This window comes from Mus musculus, chromosome 1 (genome assembly GCF_000001635.26).
Source record: "Mus musculus strain C57BL/6J chromosome 1, GRCm38.p6 C57BL/6J".
Lineage (NCBI taxonomy): Eukaryota > Metazoa > Chordata > Mammalia > Rodentia > Muridae > Mus > Mus musculus.
This window is the reverse complement of record NC_000067.6, coordinates 181,939,727-181,957,417: the sequence shown is the minus strand read 5'-3', so window position 1 is coordinate 181,957,417 and position 17,691 is coordinate 181,939,727. Positions and strand designations below refer to the sequence as shown.

The window sequence follows — 17,691 nt, the reverse complement described above, 5'->3', positions numbered from 1 at the left end:
AGTTAAATATACTTATGACATCGACTAGTCCAACATGGGTTCATGTTCTGTAAAAACGTGCACTGTGTGTACCAGCAAATGTTTAATAGGATGTTCATGTTATTATTTGTAGTAGCCACAGATTCTGGGCAATAAAAATGTCAGTGAAAGAATGGGCAGGTTGAGCCAGGCGGTAGTGGCGCACGCCTATAATCCCGGCACTTGGGAGGCAGAGGCAGGCGGATTTCTGAGTTCAAGGACAGCCTGGTCTACAAAGTGAGTTTCAGGACAGCCAGGGCTACACAGAGAAACCCTGTCTCAAAACAAAACAAAACAAACAAAAGAATGGGCAGGTTGGTAGTTTATACAATAAAGCGAACAAACCATGGTTGATATATAACTGGATGACTCTTAAATATGCATCTGAGTAAAGAGGGCAGGTACATTTCCCAACATGAATTTTGTGATGCTGTTCTTATCAAATCGCAAATCTTATAAAACTAATTTGTAGTATTAGAGATAGATACTCTGCCTGGATGGGAGAAGTCCAAAGGGGACTTTACAGTTAATATTCCATTTTTCAATTTATAATTTATCAATAAATAAGTTAAAGTATATTTAATGAAGTACATTGCTTTTTTTGTTTTTGATTTATTATTTTGAAGCAGGCCTTTTGTGAACATACGATGGCTTAAGTTCCCTCAGACTCACTTCTGTAGACTTGCTTTTATTCTAGGCAACTGTTCCAACTAGTTTTCATAAACTCTGCTAGGAATATGTTTAAATAAATACCTACAGTCTAGATTTGTACTGACTTCTATTTTCCCAGTTTTTAGCTGGCTTTATAATGAATTAATTGTTTTTTAGGTTGTGATAAACTGTGCCATTCCTAAAGGGCTGAAGTACAATCAAGCTACACAGACTTTCCACCAATGGAGGGATGCTAGACAGGTGTATGGTCTCAACTTTGGCAGCAAAGAGGATGCCAATGTCTTCGCAAGTGCCATGATGCATGCCTTAGAAGTGTTAAATTCACAGGAAGCAGGTAAAGTGTCTGTGCTTTCCCAGTACTCTGCAGTGGAAATGCTATGTATATGTTAAAGCAAAACTTTCTCCTCAGCTTTTAAGTCATATATATATATTTTAAATAGTTCCTGTTACTTTCTAGAAAAATGTGAACTCTTTCTTACTTGTTTGTGTTAAAACTATAGTCTATCTGGGCATGGTGGCGCATACCTTTAATCCCAGAATTTTTGAATCAGAGGCAGGTGGGTCTGTGAGTTTGAGGCCAGCCAGGGCTATCTAGAGAAACCCTGTCTCAAAAAGGGAAAAAATAAAAAATAAAAGAGGAGAGGAAGAAAAGAAGAAGAAGCAGCAGCATAGTCTAGAAGCATAATGCTATGAGTTTAATTAGTCTAGTTTTTTTTAAAGCCTCATTTGAATTATCTAGATTAGTTTGTCCTGCTGTAAAAACTACCAGGTCTCTGTGTTGCTCAGGCTAGCCTCAAATTCTTCATTTCAGGCAATCCTCCTGCCTTCTGCTTTCCAAAGTAGCTGAAACTTCAATCATTTTCTTATGCCTTTTATTATTCGCCTTTTATCAAGAAGTACATAGGTTTCTAAAATGTACTTTTCAAGCCACCACTGAGCCTAGGGACTTATATTGAGAGTATGATCTCCTGATGCTTGGCTCTAATGCAATGATTCCATAACTGCAATTTTGCTATTGTTATAAATTGTACTATAAATATCTGTGTTTTCTGATGGTCTTTGTTGAATCCCTCAACCCCCAAAGTAGTTGCGACCCACAGGTTGATAAGATTTGAGGCACACCCTCATCGTCCAAGCCATAATTGGATTCTTAAAACTATATGTTGCTAAGAAGGAAGAATAGAAATAATTCACTTTGAAAAGCTCAAGTATTCAAAACCTTATTATCAGAGATATACTAAATTTTGTTTTGGTTTAAGAAACAGAAAAAGAAATACACAAATGTATGGTTCTCATTAGCAATAAATTTTATGATCAGAAAATGTTATATATGAAAAAAATACAAATGTAGTTACTCCTTCCTGTGTTGTATGTTTGGTAGTGATTTTATTGATATAAATGTTCCGTGTAAAACACATATAGCTTAATGAGGAGTATTACAGCCAGATAAAATATTGATATTTTTTTGATGATATAGAATTCTAAAAATCCATAATAAATGGTATATTTATAGATCTTACTCTGAAGCATGAAAGGTTCAAGGTATCTTAACTCCTTTGCCTGTTTTAAAAATGAATTTTAGAGGAATAGGCATTTTGAGATCTTGCAGAAGGTTCTGTGTGCCATTGTACCTCTATCTGTTTTATATGAAGTTTTCTTTAGGGGGAATTAACATCTGTAAGGAACATATTTGTTTTCATTGGATCTCCTTTGAGTAAATAAGCTGCTGGGACTTACTTTGGTTTGCCTCTTCAAGATGGCGAAGTCTGGTCTCCTGTAAATCATTTCTCCTAATAACTATACTGTCTTTGTCAGCATAGGACTTTATTAGCATATGTTATAGGAATAGTTTACACTGTAATAATTAGGAGACAAGCGAGAATCATAATTCCTGTATCTTAAATAGGCCAGTTACGTAATTTAAAGCGTGTGTGTGTGTGTGTGTGTGTGTGTGTGTGTGTGTGTGTGTGTGTGTGTAGCAGCTTCTGTTCCTGTGTTTGGAACCTATGACCATTTTCATTTCTCAGTTTTCAAATGGGGATACAGTTTAGAACTAAATGTCACTTAGCATAGTTCAAATTATTGTTAATGGTGGTTTTGTCTTGTTATTACCAAGTTGAAACTATTGTTCTTACCAGTGAATAATATTAGTTTGTTTGCCAAATGCCAATGCCCAATAACTTGTTTTATTCTGATCCTGATTGTTTGAAATTCAGTCTTCATGAAGAGACTCAAACTACATTCTTTTACAGAATAATAAACATTAAAAAATAGTTTTGACTCATAAAGTTTTACAAGTGAAAATTAATGGTTTTATTTGCTATAGAAGCATTTTTGGTGTGTACAGTATATAGGATTATTGTTATGGGTAAGTTTGACAATACATTGTCTCTTCTCTTTCATGTTTTCAATTGTAGTGTACAAAATGGTTGAAGTTAGTTATCTTTGTCATGGACCAAGTAAGTCACTGGCAGCGAAGTTCTTGGTTCTATTTTGTTCATTCAAAAAACAAAGCATTAAAATAGTTCATTTGTACATAGCATGATGTATTTATTTACGGAATTACTTTCCTTTGTAAATACCTGAATTTTGATGACATTGTCTTTGAAGCAGAAATATGGGGAAATTTTTTTAAGAATCTAGTGAGTGCCTGGAGAGATGGCTCAGTAGTTAAGAGCACTGTCTCTTCCAACGACCACATGGTAGTTTATAATACTGGAATCTGATGCCCTCATCTGGCATGCAGGCATATATACTGACAGAGCACTCCTATACATAAAATAAATAAATCTTAAAAAAAAATTCCTTAATTGTCATCTGGTGGTGTATGCCTTTAATCCCAGCACTTGCTAGGCCAAAGAAGGTGGGTCTCTGTGACTTCAAGGCCAGCCAGAGCTACAGGAGCCCCTGTCTCAAGGAAAAGGACCTGGAGAGTCCTCCTTGGGAAGGGATGCCTTTCTTATTCAGATTCTCACTGTAGGGGTGGTTTGTCCTGTACCTATTGTTGTTGTGCTGACCCCTCCCATCCACCTAATCAAACACACTCAGTAATTCTGAATACTATCATGGTCTTGTCTTTCCTTGCCAAAGCAATTTGCTTTTAGTTCACAGCCATATGTGTGTGTGTCTGTGTGCCTGTGTGTGTAATTTTTAAAATCATCTTCTGTATGCAAGCTTTTGGAAAGCTTGACTCTTTTGCAAACAGTAGCCCAACACACTTGACCAGAAGCAAAAGAACAAATATATTCATGAAGGTAGAGCTGTTATGTACATCCATCTGCCTGATTCACAGATTTTTGTCTCTTTCAAGTTTTTATTAGTATATATTAACTGTACCGAATAATGGATTGAGTGATGTTGATATTTTCATAATACACATAATATACTTTGACCATACTAATCTCCATTACCCTCTTTTTTTTATTTAATTTTTATTTATATGAGCACACTGCTGCTTCAGACACACCAGAAGAGGGCATCGGATCTCATTACAGATGGTTGTGAGCCACCATGTGGTTTCTGGGAATTGAACTCAGGACCTCTTAAAGAAAGAGCAGTCAGTTTTCTTAACCACTGAACCATCTCTCCAGCTCTCTATCACCCTCTTAGTTTTTACTCTTGTACTGCCATTTTTCTTCCTTCTTTCTGCCTTTCCTTCTTCCTTCTCATTCGCTCGCTCTCCCTTCCTTTCTTCCTTCCTTCCTTCCTTCCTTGGTGCTAGGAGTTGAACTGAATCCAGGGCCTTGCACATGCTGGGCAAGCACTCTACCACCAACTACATCCTCAGCCTGGTTTACCACTTTATAAAGCCATGCCCCATACTCACTGTTACTGGTCTTATTTTTCTTATGTATACTGTTAACTTGAGGATCTGCCATTACCATTATCAGTAAATCCTTAGTGATTCTCAGACTTAAAGGTCATGGACATCTTCGTTCAAACAGAATCTTTCTGCAGCTCAGTACAAATGGACCAAAAGTCCGGAAGAGGTGGCAAGGGGATGTCCTCTGATTAATGTGGGGCAGGGATCACAGCCACTGAGGGTCTGCATAGCTCTCCACCGCATGGTTTAGCTCTGTGCTCTCTTCTGCTTGAGCCAGTGATTCTACAGTTCTTTCTCCCTTTTTGGCTGCCATTTTTCAAAGCCCTCTTTTTTTTTTTATTTATTTTTTTTTTTTAAAGAAAAAGAATGCAGTGTTTTGGACTCGTCATTCTAACCTTTACAAGCTGTACTTGCATATATGTGTGTGTTTCATATTTTCAGTTTTTTTATGAAAAGGTGGGTGGCAGGAATGTTTTCCTTTATTTTGTTTTTAACATGGTATGCAATTATCTAATATACTGGAAAGTACAGGAGGTGCTAAATACAGTGTGTTATATTTGGAATTTAAAAAAAAAACAGGAATCACATGTTCTATCATTTTTTTTAAAGGCGATGAATTAGTGCTCCTGCTTTTATACCAAATGCTACAGTATAACTTTCCTTCTCACCTATGGAAGTTGTCTCAGTTTAAATTAATGTATTCTATAGACCAAACAACAATCTTTATTTCTATATTTGCTTATCAAGTATATTTATAGGCTTTTGTAGATAATAGCTGTGGCTTATGTAAGCTACAATGCCAGTCCTGTTGATGGCTGGTTGAGGTGAATTTGCACAGCCTTGTTGCATTTTTGTACATGGTTTAAATTGTTTGAAAATAGGAAATATGTCTTTAAATTCATTTTAAAGAAAGAAAATGTCATGCTAGTTAGATTATTCTGGTTTTGTTCAACCATGATTAAACATAGCTTACCAAAAGAAAAACCTCAAAATATTTTTTACTATTAACTAAGGACTGAGTTTGTTGGTTTGTTTTTTAACTATTGTGAAAGAACAGAGCGAGAGATAACCTTTCTATGGTTAAAGTTTTCATCAGATTTATAATAAATTTTGGTTCTATTAATTTTTTAACATAAACTTGGCAAATGTTACTTCCTTGAGCCTTAGCGTTATTCTCAGCATTATGTGCTGTCTTTGTTATGCTTGGAATTGGTAGGATTTTCAAAACCCCCAAATATCTCAAATTCTTGGAATTTTTTGTTTTTGTTTTCTTTTTGTTTTTTTGTTTGGTTGGGGGCTTTGTTTGTTTGTTTTGAAGCAGAGTCTCTGTATAACCCTGGCTGTCCTGGAACTCCCCTATGAAAAAAGCCCTGGCTCTGAACTCAGAGATCCTCCTGCCCGTTACTTCCTTTGTTGGGGTTAAAGTCATGCTCCACTGTGCCACACCCTCGACTACTTTGTCGCCAGTGGCAGTTTTAATTTGTGTAGTCTTGTAGCTGCTGAGATTAATATGAACAATACTAAGCTTATCATCTCAAAGTTTTATCCATAATGTCCTCTGGCTCACCTGCTCTTTGACATGTCACTGTCCAGCGGTCTGCTGATGCCCTCATTTTGTCACTGCTGCAGTTTGAGGCCGGGCTTCATCGCTTACCTGTGGTGCTTCTGATCCTCTTCTAGGATAAACCTCACTGGCAATTTTTATAGAAACCCTGTGAGTTTAGTGATATTGTTTTAGAAGTAAGATTTGGGCTCAAGGTCAGTAGATTGGCTCGCCCTAGGACCTACAGCCAGACAGTAGATCTTAAGATCTTATTTCAAAATTCAGATAAAAGATAAATAAATGGATCTTTGGGGGGAGGGAGAGAGAGAATGAGAATTTCTAGCTTTTGAAAAAGAACAGGAACTACCGAATCAAACTTTCATTTTCTGTTCCCTCTCTTATACCTCAAAGCCTAAATTTTTGTTCAGTGTGACAAACGTTTTCAATCCGAAAGTGATTTGGGCGAGTAAGTTCTCATTCTGAAAGAGAGCGATTGGGTGGCGGCACTGGACGACCTGTCTCTAGATCGCTCTTCTGGGTTTCCCTTAGTCCTACTCTTGCCCTGTTTTCTTGGTCCTCCTGTTGACCCACAAGAATGTGTTGAGTTGTGAGCTGGAATTGGGGCAAGAAAGTGACCGGTTTCTAGAACCACTTAAAGCTACTGCTATCATTTGTTCAGTTCGGCTTTAGCTTTTAGCATTTGTATTGACATTTGAAATCATTTCCTATCTAGCTCTTCTCGGTCATTAAAAAGTAATAGCAGGTAACCCATTTAATAGTGTGTAGACTATCGTCACCAAGATCGCTCTGCAGTTTTGCTTCTTAACCATGGTCTCCTCCTTTGTTAAACCAGAGGTAGAATTCATAATTTGAGCTTAAAACCCTTACTTAGGGATTCAGTAAATGTGGCTCAAGGATGCTTGAGGGGAGCTCCTGTTCGTACCTCTACAAAGTGCTATGTAGAAAAGTTCCTTTCTGTATGCATAACCAGAATGACAAACTGAATGCCGAGAGAATAAATAATCCTGTTGTCTTTTGTGAAACCAAACATCAAAGGCTTTATTTTAGCCCATTTCTTTTCCTAGTTCTAAAGAGCAACTGACTGCATAAAGAAAGGCCTGTTAGCCAACAGTTCAGCCCATTTACATAGGACAGACTTCTGCTGAAGGCCTCAGTAGATGACATCATGGTACTGGTTGGCTATATGTGTCATTGGGAGATCACTTTGCCAGACTAGAAAGCAGCTGATGGACCTCTCCTCTTAGAAAAGCCTTCCTATGGATGACCCTGGCTCCCTTCTGAGGGCAACACTCCCAGCTGCTTCCTACTAGGCTATCCCTCAGTGTTATGGAGCCTGCAACACATGCAGCATCCAGACAAACCACAGCAGAGCTTATAAAAACATAAAACTGTGTTGTTGAAATCACATGGACATGTTTCTTTGTTCAGTTTGACAGTTGAGTCCTGTTAGTGCTTCCAGCTGGGATGTTGTCCAGTCTTGTTGCCTTGGCCTTATACAGGCAACCATGGCTGCAGTGAGTTCCTGAGCAGTGGGCATGTCAGATCAGATGACAGCATCCCAGCAATCCTCCTTGTGCTCACTCTTACATTCTCTCCGTCCTCTTTCATGAAGTCTCCTGAATTCGTGTTTGATTTTTAGGGAGCACCATGTTAGTCTTTGGTTGTTGTCTTAGTCAGGGTTTCTGTTCCTGCACAAACATCATGACCAAGAAGCAAGTTGGGGAGGAAAGGGTTTATTCGGGTTACACTTCCATACTGCTGTTCATCACCAAAGGAAGTCAGGACTGGAACTCAAGCAGGTCAGGAAGCAGGAGCTGATGCAGAGGCAATGGAGGGATGTTCTTTACTGGCTTGCTTCCCCTGGCTTGCTCAGCCTGCTCTCTTATAGAACCAAGACTACCAGCTCAGAGATGGTCCCACCCACAAGGGGCCTTTCCCCCTTGATCAATAAATGAGAAAATGCCTTACAGTTGGATCTCATGGAGACATTTCCTCAACTGAAGCTCCTTTCTCTGTGATAACTCCAGCTGTGTCAAGTTGACACAAAACTAGCCAGTACAGTTGTAAAACTACTTCTCTGAAGTGGGGTTATGAAAATTAAGAGGCTGGTACTATTTTTGTGGTGAGTCTGGAGTCCATAGACTTTAAAGGTTAGTGTAATCTGGTGTCATGCAGCCCATATCACACCCTTGTGTGTCTGCATATCTGGCCAGAAGCTGCACTGTCTCCAGACTCGCCTTACACATAATTTCAGTAGCAGTGCTGTTGGCCTGCAGAGGTCATTGACCATTTGGATGCTTTTCTTGCACAAGCATAAAACTGCACATATTTGTTGGTTTTTTTTTATTAGCATTTTACTGGATGCCATTAAGTCTGATATCTTTGAGATACAAAAAAAGATAAACAGCCGGGCATGGTGGCACACGCCTTTTAACCCAGCACTTGGGAAGCAGAGGAAGGCAGATTCTGAGTTCGAGGCTAGCCTGTTCTACAAAGAGAGTTCCAGGACAGCCAGGGCTACACAGAGAAACCCTCTGTGTGTGTGTGGGGGGGGGGGGAATAATGATAGACTCCTCTGTCTTCACACTGATTTAAGGAACGATCAGGAACCATTTCTACCTTGATGGAATTGCAGCTCAGAACACCAGCCAAACCTTTCCTATGGATTTTACCTTGTAATTTTGAAAAGATTTACACACACACACGCATATATATCTTGTCCATGTATGTTGCAGTAAATCTCCAATGCAAATATGCCCTGGCAGTCAAATCACAACTCAGTTAATATGAGTACATGCTGTGCGCCTAGATTGCACTACACTACCATCTTGCACATCTATGAGACCCCTTAGAACTTGCGGTTTCTCCAGGCCATGTGCTTCTGCTCTGCTTTTCTACTTCCTCCTCCTCTGTGTCCTCTCTCTCAACCTTCCCCTCCACTTTCCTTTTATCTGCCCATGCATCAGCTCTCCTTTATTTTACAAATTAAGGTGGGAAGCAGGTTTACAGGAAATCACCCTCGTATGCATCCCCACACCAGAGAAGGGAATTAACATCAAATATAATTAGCCCTAGAGCTATCCACAACAATTCCCCTTTCTGTCCAATTAAAAGACTATTTTATCACAGATATAATTAAACACAGCTATTACCATTTTGTAATTTATAAAGTATAAGAGCCCTAACACCCTAACATCTTTGTTAATGCCATCTATCCTTACTTAAAAGACTATAGTTCTGTACCTGGCTATGTCTTGGCTTTAGATTGAATGCCATCTGAACACCATCCTCTCAAATCTGTTCCTCTCACAGTAAAAAGCCTGGGTTGGCTAGGAGACTATGCAGTTATTCAACCCCATCAGAAATCCAAGAATGACTGATATTAACTGAAAATATATAGAGAGGTTAACACAGCTTCCAAAACGTAGCCAATACATAGAGACCTCTGATCACCTGGACAGTCCCTTACTTCAGCAGTTGGAGCATCCGTCTTCAGCCTACTGGCCAGGGTCATCTGACAGACTTAGAGAAACAGGAATATTAAGGACTAGCCTACTGTCTCGGCAGAATCAGGATGTCCTAACCTGTAATTGTGTCCTTCCTTTCTTTGGACAGTATTATGTCTGTAAATGAAATGAGGCAATTTTTGCCTAGTGGCTGTTTCACCACAACTGGAGTAACTCAAAGATACTCAGTTTCGTCTTTGAATCCAAGACAGGGAAAACTGTTAGGAGCAGACTGGTCTCAACAAGTGAATAAATAACATTAAACTTGTGGACTTTTGATGTTTTTGAAAACCAACTATCTATGTAAAGTAATCTAGACTGTTGTCTGTTAACTACTCTCAGCCATTTGTAATTAAAATAACTGAAAGCACTCTAACAATAAACTCAGAGCCATGAATTTCCTATTTGGCCCTTTACTCTCAAGGCTTAAACAGCTCAGATCTGTTTACAATAACAGCAATAGAAGGACTGGGTCTAAGCCCTGTGCTTCAAAATTTTTAGCATCAAGGACAACCTGTAATAACCAAAGCCTCGGGAACTGGGACGAAGACTTCATAACTTCAAGATGAACATGGGCGGTGAAATATTTTTGAAGAGAGGGGGAAGGGTAGGGAAAATGGGGAAATTCGTTGGCCACACCAATGATTGTATTAGTCTCGGATGTTTATGTCCTGACTGAATCCGGATGAAAAACCAAGATATCAGGAGTTCAGGCAGGTCAGTTCAGCATGTCTGATAGTGAAATTCACCAAGGCTGTATGTTCTGTAATCTATAAATCTCAAAACAAAATTTTAGTATTATCCAGATAACCTTTTTGTTTGATTCACTGGAATCTAGTTCTCAGGGGGTCTCCTTCTATCAAATCTGATCCATATAAGTCTGGAAGGTGTAATACCTTAATCACCTTTTCCAAAAACACAAAGACAAAACCTTTTCCCCAAATGAGCATATCCTTTAGCTGGTAACCAGGAAAACCTGTAGCTTGCCCTATGTCCCAGAGGAACAATAAAACAACTACAACACTCAAAATCACACACATTTTAGCCTATTTAGGCCTTTCTAATTTGTCATGTCAGGATATTAACCCAAAATTCCTGTGAAGTCCAAGTTAGAGCATATGAGTCTCCTGCAGACTTTATTATATCACCTTTAAAACAGTCAATTCACACGTCTATCTATACGTGCTTATAAGATGCAGCTTGTCAAATCAGGATTTAATCTCAAAAGTCCCATGGAGCCCACGTTAGACAGAATATGAGGATCCTGTAAGACTTATTAGAGCAATATATCTTTATACTATCTTTAAAGCAATTAGTTCAAACTTCCACTAATATCTGCCTATAGGAAGCAGATAGTTTTTAATTGTTAAGCTCTCTACCAGGAGCCACAGTCATTTATTTAATACCTATTATTACATCTATTTGTTATGCTCTCTACCTAGAACCACAGGCTTCTATTTAATTAATACCTGTTATAATATCTATCTGTTATGCTCTCTACCTGGAGCCACAGACTTCTATTAATTAATACCTGTCCATAGCAGGTGATTATCTCTGCTCTCTGTATTTGGAGTTAGTGAGTAGTATTCCCTATCTAGTTCTGAACTGCATGCAATATTTCCCATCTTTAAGTATCAAAAAGTTATATTTCTCTCTTTATATCAATAAATTACCTGGTCCGGAACCTTTTGTACCTTTGTTTCCTGATTCTTTATTCACAGGCAGGAGCTGAATATAGAAAGACATGTGTTGTCTCTGTCCCTGTTTGGAGGTAGAGGAGGCAGGTTCGGGAGCGAAGGATACAGGGAAGGAAACACAGAAAGGTTCTTTCTGGCATAGATGCCTTTCGTTCTCTGTAGGCCCCTCAAACCCAGTCAGCTTCAAATCCACCCTGCTGCAGCCTAGGTCACTGCCCAAGCCCCATTCAGGGGCTGGGGGACAGTGAATTTTCATCTCAGGTTAGTTGAGTTCAAATCAATATGTTGGGCATCATTTTGTTGCGGTAAATCTCCAACGCATATAAATGAAAACACAACTCAGTTAATATGATTACATGCTGTGCGCCTAGATTGGCAGGTCTACCGCTACACTACCATCTTCCACATCTATGAGACCCCTTAGAACCTGCGGTTTCTCCAGGCCATGTGCTTCTGCTCCGCTTTTCTTCTTCCTCCTCCTCTGTGTCCTCTCTCATTTTCTCCTCCTCTTCCTCTCTCTCAACTTTTCCTCCACTTTCCCTTCATCAGCTCTCCTTTATTTTACAAATTAAGGTGGGAAGCAGGTTTACAGGAAATCACCTAAGTGCTGACTCTCACAGGAGAAGGGAATTAACATCAAATATAGTTAGCCCCAGGGCTATCCAGAACACATGTTCACATGCACATTAATTAGTACCTTGTCTCTCAGCTAACACCATGCATTACTGTTTTCATACTCTACACAAGATAGAAATACCTAAATCAGTTTTTAAAATATCGAATGGTAGTATCTTTGAAGTTTGTATTTCATATACAGATTGTTGTAATGCTTTATTAATTCCCAAAATATTCCTAAAATTTAATAGTCTTAGAATAAAAGCCTCAGTGGACAGATTTTTTTGTATTTGTACATAGATACTGTGTTACAGGATATTAGAGGAATAAAGGAACAATGGAATGATTGAAAGCTTGGTCTTATATGTCTTTTACTTCATCAGAGACTACAATACTTGGCTGGAAATATCTGCAAGGCAGTGTAAATACTGCACAAAGTGGTGATTGGGAAATGGATTTAGCAAATGTAGCATGCTATTTGTGTAAAGTTACTAAAAATGGTTCTTCTGAGGTAGACTTGCTATTTCTGTGAGTTTAATTTCTAAGATGATTCACAAGAAAAAACACAGGAGTGGTGTTTTCTGAACGTGTTCAGGTCTTTGTCTTTGTTTTTGCTTTTGCCTTTTTTTGTTTGTTTGTTTGTTTTTTGTTTTTTCCAGACAGGGTTTCTCTGTAGCCCCGTCTGTCCTGGAACTCACTTTGTAGACCAGGCTGGCCTCAGAAATCCGCCTGCCTCTGCCTCCCGAGTGCTGGGATTAAAGCACCACACCTAGCGCTTTTTTGCCTTTTTTAAGATAAGGTCTCAGATCGGGTCACTCTTACTGTGAGAAAATCATAACCAAAGCTACTTAGAAAGGGAAGGGCTTATTTGATGTTTATCACTATTCATAACCGAAGGACATCAAGGCAGGAGTTCAAGTGGGCTAGGAACCTGGAGGCAGGAGCTGAGGCAGAGGCCATGGAGGGGTGCTGCTTACTGGCCTCCTCCACATGGCCTGCTCAACCTGCTTTCTTATAGAGCCCAGAACCACCTACTCAGGGTTGGCCCGACCCAAAATGGGCTGGACCCACCCCCAATTAACCACTAATTAAATAAATACCTTATAGCTGTATATTACAGAAGTATTTTCAAAACTGAGGTTCCCTCCTTTCAGATAACTCTAGCTTGTGTCTAGTTGGCATAAAACTAGTCAGGATAGGGTCTCTGTACAAAGCCCTGGCTGTCCTGGAATTCACCATGTAGACCAGGATGGCCTGGATATCATAGAGATCCACCTGCCTTTGCCTCCCGATAGCTGATTAAAGGTGTGCACCACCATGCTCAACTGAAGTACTTTGTTATGCCAGTGCTGTCTATATAAGAAGAAAGAAATTTTCACTGAGGGATTTGTTTAGATACATTTTCCTAATCTTTTTTTTTTTTTTAACTCAAACCAAAGTTTTCGCTCTTACACCCCGAGTTTGAAAGTATGACTAGATAAGTGATGATGAAAGATCACCAGTGGGTCTCCCAGTGGCTAGGAAGAAGGTGGGGTGCACATTTGCCAGCTAACCTTGAAGCAGCTTTCTGTTAGACTGGTCTGGTACATGCTTCCCTTGGGTCCTTTATAGCCAGACCTATAAACACACCACCTACACCCTGTGAGATCTGTGGTGCGCATCTTTCTTTTCCATGCTTTTTTCAAAGCATTTTAAATAGTCAATTTCTGGGTTATAGAAAGAAATTTAGTAAATCCAGAGTTAGCCACAAGTAGCACTTAATTGCTTGTAAAGAGTAAATCTCCAATGTGACTCTTTTATATTAAAGCTCAGATTTTTCTTTTGAAATGGAACTTCTAGACCCCTTAAGGTAGACTGAAGGGTGTGTTTAGTGCAGTAATATAGTATTTGCATAAGTCAATGTTGAATTTCCTTCTTTGGAAAGCAGAGCTGTCTCATTGCTCTTCCTGGGACCTTTGAAAGTAAGTCTGCTTACCAGAAGCAAGCGCTTCCATCTCAGTAGATATGTTCTCCTCAGTTTGAACAGTGCAGTATTATTTTTGAGTTTCACATTTCTTGTAAAAGAAGAGCTAAGTTGCTCCAGCCATGCTTTCTTCACTCCTGGAAACAATGGTGAGCAAGGATGTATCTTTGATTTTTTTTTTTTTTTTTTTACTTAGAATTTTTCTCTGGCTTTTTATGACAACCTTACAGTCCATTAAAAGCTTCAGAATTCCTTCTTTTTTTTTTTGATTGTTTATATAATTACTAAATTGGATTATATAGAAATCTGTAGTTTTTCTTTCTTCTCTTTTGTTTTTGAGACAAGATCTTACTATGTAACCTTGCTTGGCCTGGAACTCACAAGCCAGCCAGTACCTCACAGAGTTCTGCCGGCCCCTGCCTTCAGAGTGTTGCGATCAGTGGCTGTGTCACCACAGCTAGTCAGTATGTACATAAAGGTTATTTTAAGGAAACGTTTCCTAGAATTTCAAGTATTTCTGGTCCTGTATATTTCTCTTACTCCTTTATTGTAAAAGTACATACAGATTTCATTAATTCTTGTCTTTATTCTTTTTCCTCTTATTAGCTGTATTATCTAGATGTAGGTACATGATATAGTTAACATGTAGTAGACCTTCTTGTTTAAAAGTCGAGAAAATGTTGTAAAAATTTTTAAAGTTGTATCAATTATCTGCATATGAAAGTATATAGTAGTTGATAGCAGTAGGAAGGTAAATATGGTTGTTAAGTCTCAAACCTGGACAGAAGGCTGAGGAGCCTCCTATTAATACATGAACGCATCAGAGCAGACTTGGCTTCCAGGTTCTCCCAGCATCCCTCAGTCCTTACCTGTTATAGGGTATGGCTGGCATCCCAACCCCCTGCCTTAAACTTCTCCATTTCAGGGTCTGGGCTGCCCTCCTCTATATAGTCCAGCCATTTGGCTCCCTGGCCCTTTTGTCTCCTCTACACTCTCCTGGCTCTCCCTTCTTCCCTCTCGTCTCCTCATGTGGTCCAGCTCAGGGTCATGTTCACTCTGAACTCTCCCAGACGTCCCAGCCAATGGGACAGCTAACCTCCTCCACCTTACCTAGGAGCAGTCATGTTCTTCCCTTATTTCTTTTTTGCATTCAGTGGTATAGATGTTATCTATCTTTCAGCCACTTTAAGTCTAGTGCAGCAGCCAGCTTATTCTAAGAAGACAGTGTAATTATCCAGCAATTGCATGACAAGTTAGAGAAGCCTTAGGCCCTGCCTCTGGTTGGGCATTTATAATGGATTGTTGATAAATAAAGGATATTTCTGTTGCTTTGTCTCTTTTTCTTTTTTGAGGTCGAATAGTGGAAGGCTAAATTTAACATAGAAATTGTCAGTGAAGAGGTAAAATGATGGAGAACCTGAGTATGAGAAGTATTTAAAAGTACTTTACTAGGTTCACTATACAGCTTTCTTAAACTGAAACAATTGATTCATGTTTATAGATTTTTTTTTAAATGTTATGCTCATTTCTGCTTTTGCCTGTGTGTATGTTTGTGTGAGGTTGTTGCATCCCCTGGAACTAGAGTTAGAGACAGTTGGGAGCTGCCATGTGGGTGCTAGGAATAGTAGGTCCTCTTGAAGAGCAACCAGTGTTCTTGGATCTCTAGCCCGTCATTTATGGAGTTTATTTTTAAAGATTTATTTATTATTATATGTAAGTACACTGTAGCTGTCTTCAGACATACCAGAAGAGGGCATCAGATCCCATTACAGATGGTTGTGAGCCACCATGTGGTTGCTGGGAATTGAACTCAGGACCTCTGGAAGAGCAGTCAGTGCTCCTAACCACTGAGCCATCTCGCCAGCCCCTGGTTTAAATTTCTTAATTTTTATGGTTCTTTTTGTTTGTTTGGTTTGGTTTTCAATATATTTCATCTAAACAACAAACTATGTGTTTGAAACGGCATGACATTAGAAATAACTTGACCATAAAACAGGACATTGTTTTTGTTTGTTTAGACTGGGTCTGCCTGTGTGGTCTTTTCAGTCAGATTGCTTCAGACTCCAGAGTGCTAGTAGTTCAGGTCTTGCTCAGATACCCTGTTTCTGATTTCTGAGTGGGAGTCACAGGTGGCTCCCCAAGCCCACCTGACACATATATAGATTTTGGGGATCCATCCTCCAGTCTTCACACTTGGGAGGCAAGATTACTGAGCTATCGCCTCATCCCTAATACAACATATTTTTAAGAGCAGTTAATAAAAGAAAGAAAGGTAGATTGTTACTACACCTCAGAGATCATGATACTCAGTTTGTCAGCATTTGTGTTTGGGTGTGGGTGTGCTTGCTTACAGGCACGATAGTCTGTAAAGAAGGAAGGTGAAGATCAGAGGACCTTGTGGGATTGGTTCTTTCCTTCCAGTGATTGAACTCTGGTTGTCAGGCAGCCTTGCATGGTTGGCTGATAGGCCCCTGGTCTTAGTTTGGGTTTCTATTGCTGTGAAAAGACACCATGATCACAGCAGCTCTTTTTTTTTTTTTTTTTTTTTTTTAAGATTTATTTATTTTATATATGTGCGTAAACTGTCACTGTCTTCAGATACACCAGAAGAGCGCATCAGATCCCATTGCAGACGGTCATGAGCCACCATGTGGTTGTTTGGAATTGAACTCAAGATCTGGAATTGCAATCAGTGCTCTTAACCGCTGAGCCATCTCTCCAGCCTCCACAGCAGCTCTTATAAAGGAAAATAATTGGAGCTGGCTCACAGTTCAGAGGTTTAATTCATAATCGTCATGGTGGGAAACACAGCATGCATGCAGACATGGTGCTGGAGAGGGAGCTGAGAGTTCTACATCTTGATCAGCAGGCATCAGCTGACTTTAGCTTCCTAGATCTCAAATTGCCCCTGACAATGTAACGCCCTCTTAACACTTCCAGTGGGCTATGCAGTCAAGCACGGGGGGGGGGGGGGATGGATGTATATATATGGGGGGCCAGTCCTTTTCAAACCAACACACACCTTTACCTCTGAGCCATCTTGCCCATTCCTTTGTTAACACTTTCTCAGGTCATTTCAAATACTACCTGCTAAAGCCTTACATTTCCTCACAATGGAAATCACAGTTTTAATAAAAGCATTAAAACTATTATAATAAATTTTAGGTTATCTTGAGTCTCAAAAACAGATTATGTTATTTACATATTTGCTGCCCCGTGTAGATAGAGGCTTCTTAGTGAGCAACTTGTTTGAAATACAGTGAGTTATTGTGCAGAGAGAAAGATGAACACAGGCAGTATAAAGTTCCCATGGGAAAGGAGCCGCTGACCTGTATGAGGGGAACTGTCCTGGTTTTTGATGTGCTGTCCTGAATGGATGTATATATTCAGGCTTTTGACTTGTTATCTTTGGAAGCTATGCCATACAGTAAGGTTTATTTTGTTGTTTGTTTCATTATTTGTGAAAAGTAGCCAAATTGCAGAACTGCCTCAGACTTTACTCTTGTATTGCTTATGCACACACACACACACACACTGTTGGCATATTGTATACATTATAAAGCAAGTATAGAAATATTTTAAAAGAAAAGGAAAGTGGGGCTGGTGAGATGGCTCAGTGGGTAAGAGCACCCGACTGCTCTTCCGAAGGTCCAGAGTTCAAATCCCAGCAACCACATGGTGGCTTACAACCATCCTTAATGAGATCTGACTCCCTCTTCTGGAGTGGCTGAAGACAGCTACAATGTACTTACATATAATAAATAAATAAATCTTTAAAAAAAAAAAAAAAAAAAAGAAAAGGAAAGTGAACAGAAGTCTTACTGTTTCTTCTC

General features: G+C 39.3%; 1 protein-coding gene across 17 annotated transcripts in view; it reads left to right on the top strand.

Moving 5' to 3' along the window:
- Enah (ENAH actin regulator) overlaps positions 1 to 17,691 on the top strand; it is a 131,173-nt gene that overhangs the window by 70,139 nt on the left and 43,343 nt on the right. For all 17 annotated transcript variants that reach the window (XR_001780490.2, NM_001083121.2, NM_001083120.2 and 14 more), the window contains exon 3: positions 847 to 1,024. Coding sequence is in view for 16 of the 17 variants with exons in the window: in NM_001083121.2 (NP_001076590.1) it covers positions 847 to 1,024 (178 nt within the window). In the remaining variant the exon portion in view is untranslated. The remainder of the gene's footprint in view (positions 1 to 846; positions 1,025 to 17,691) is intronic.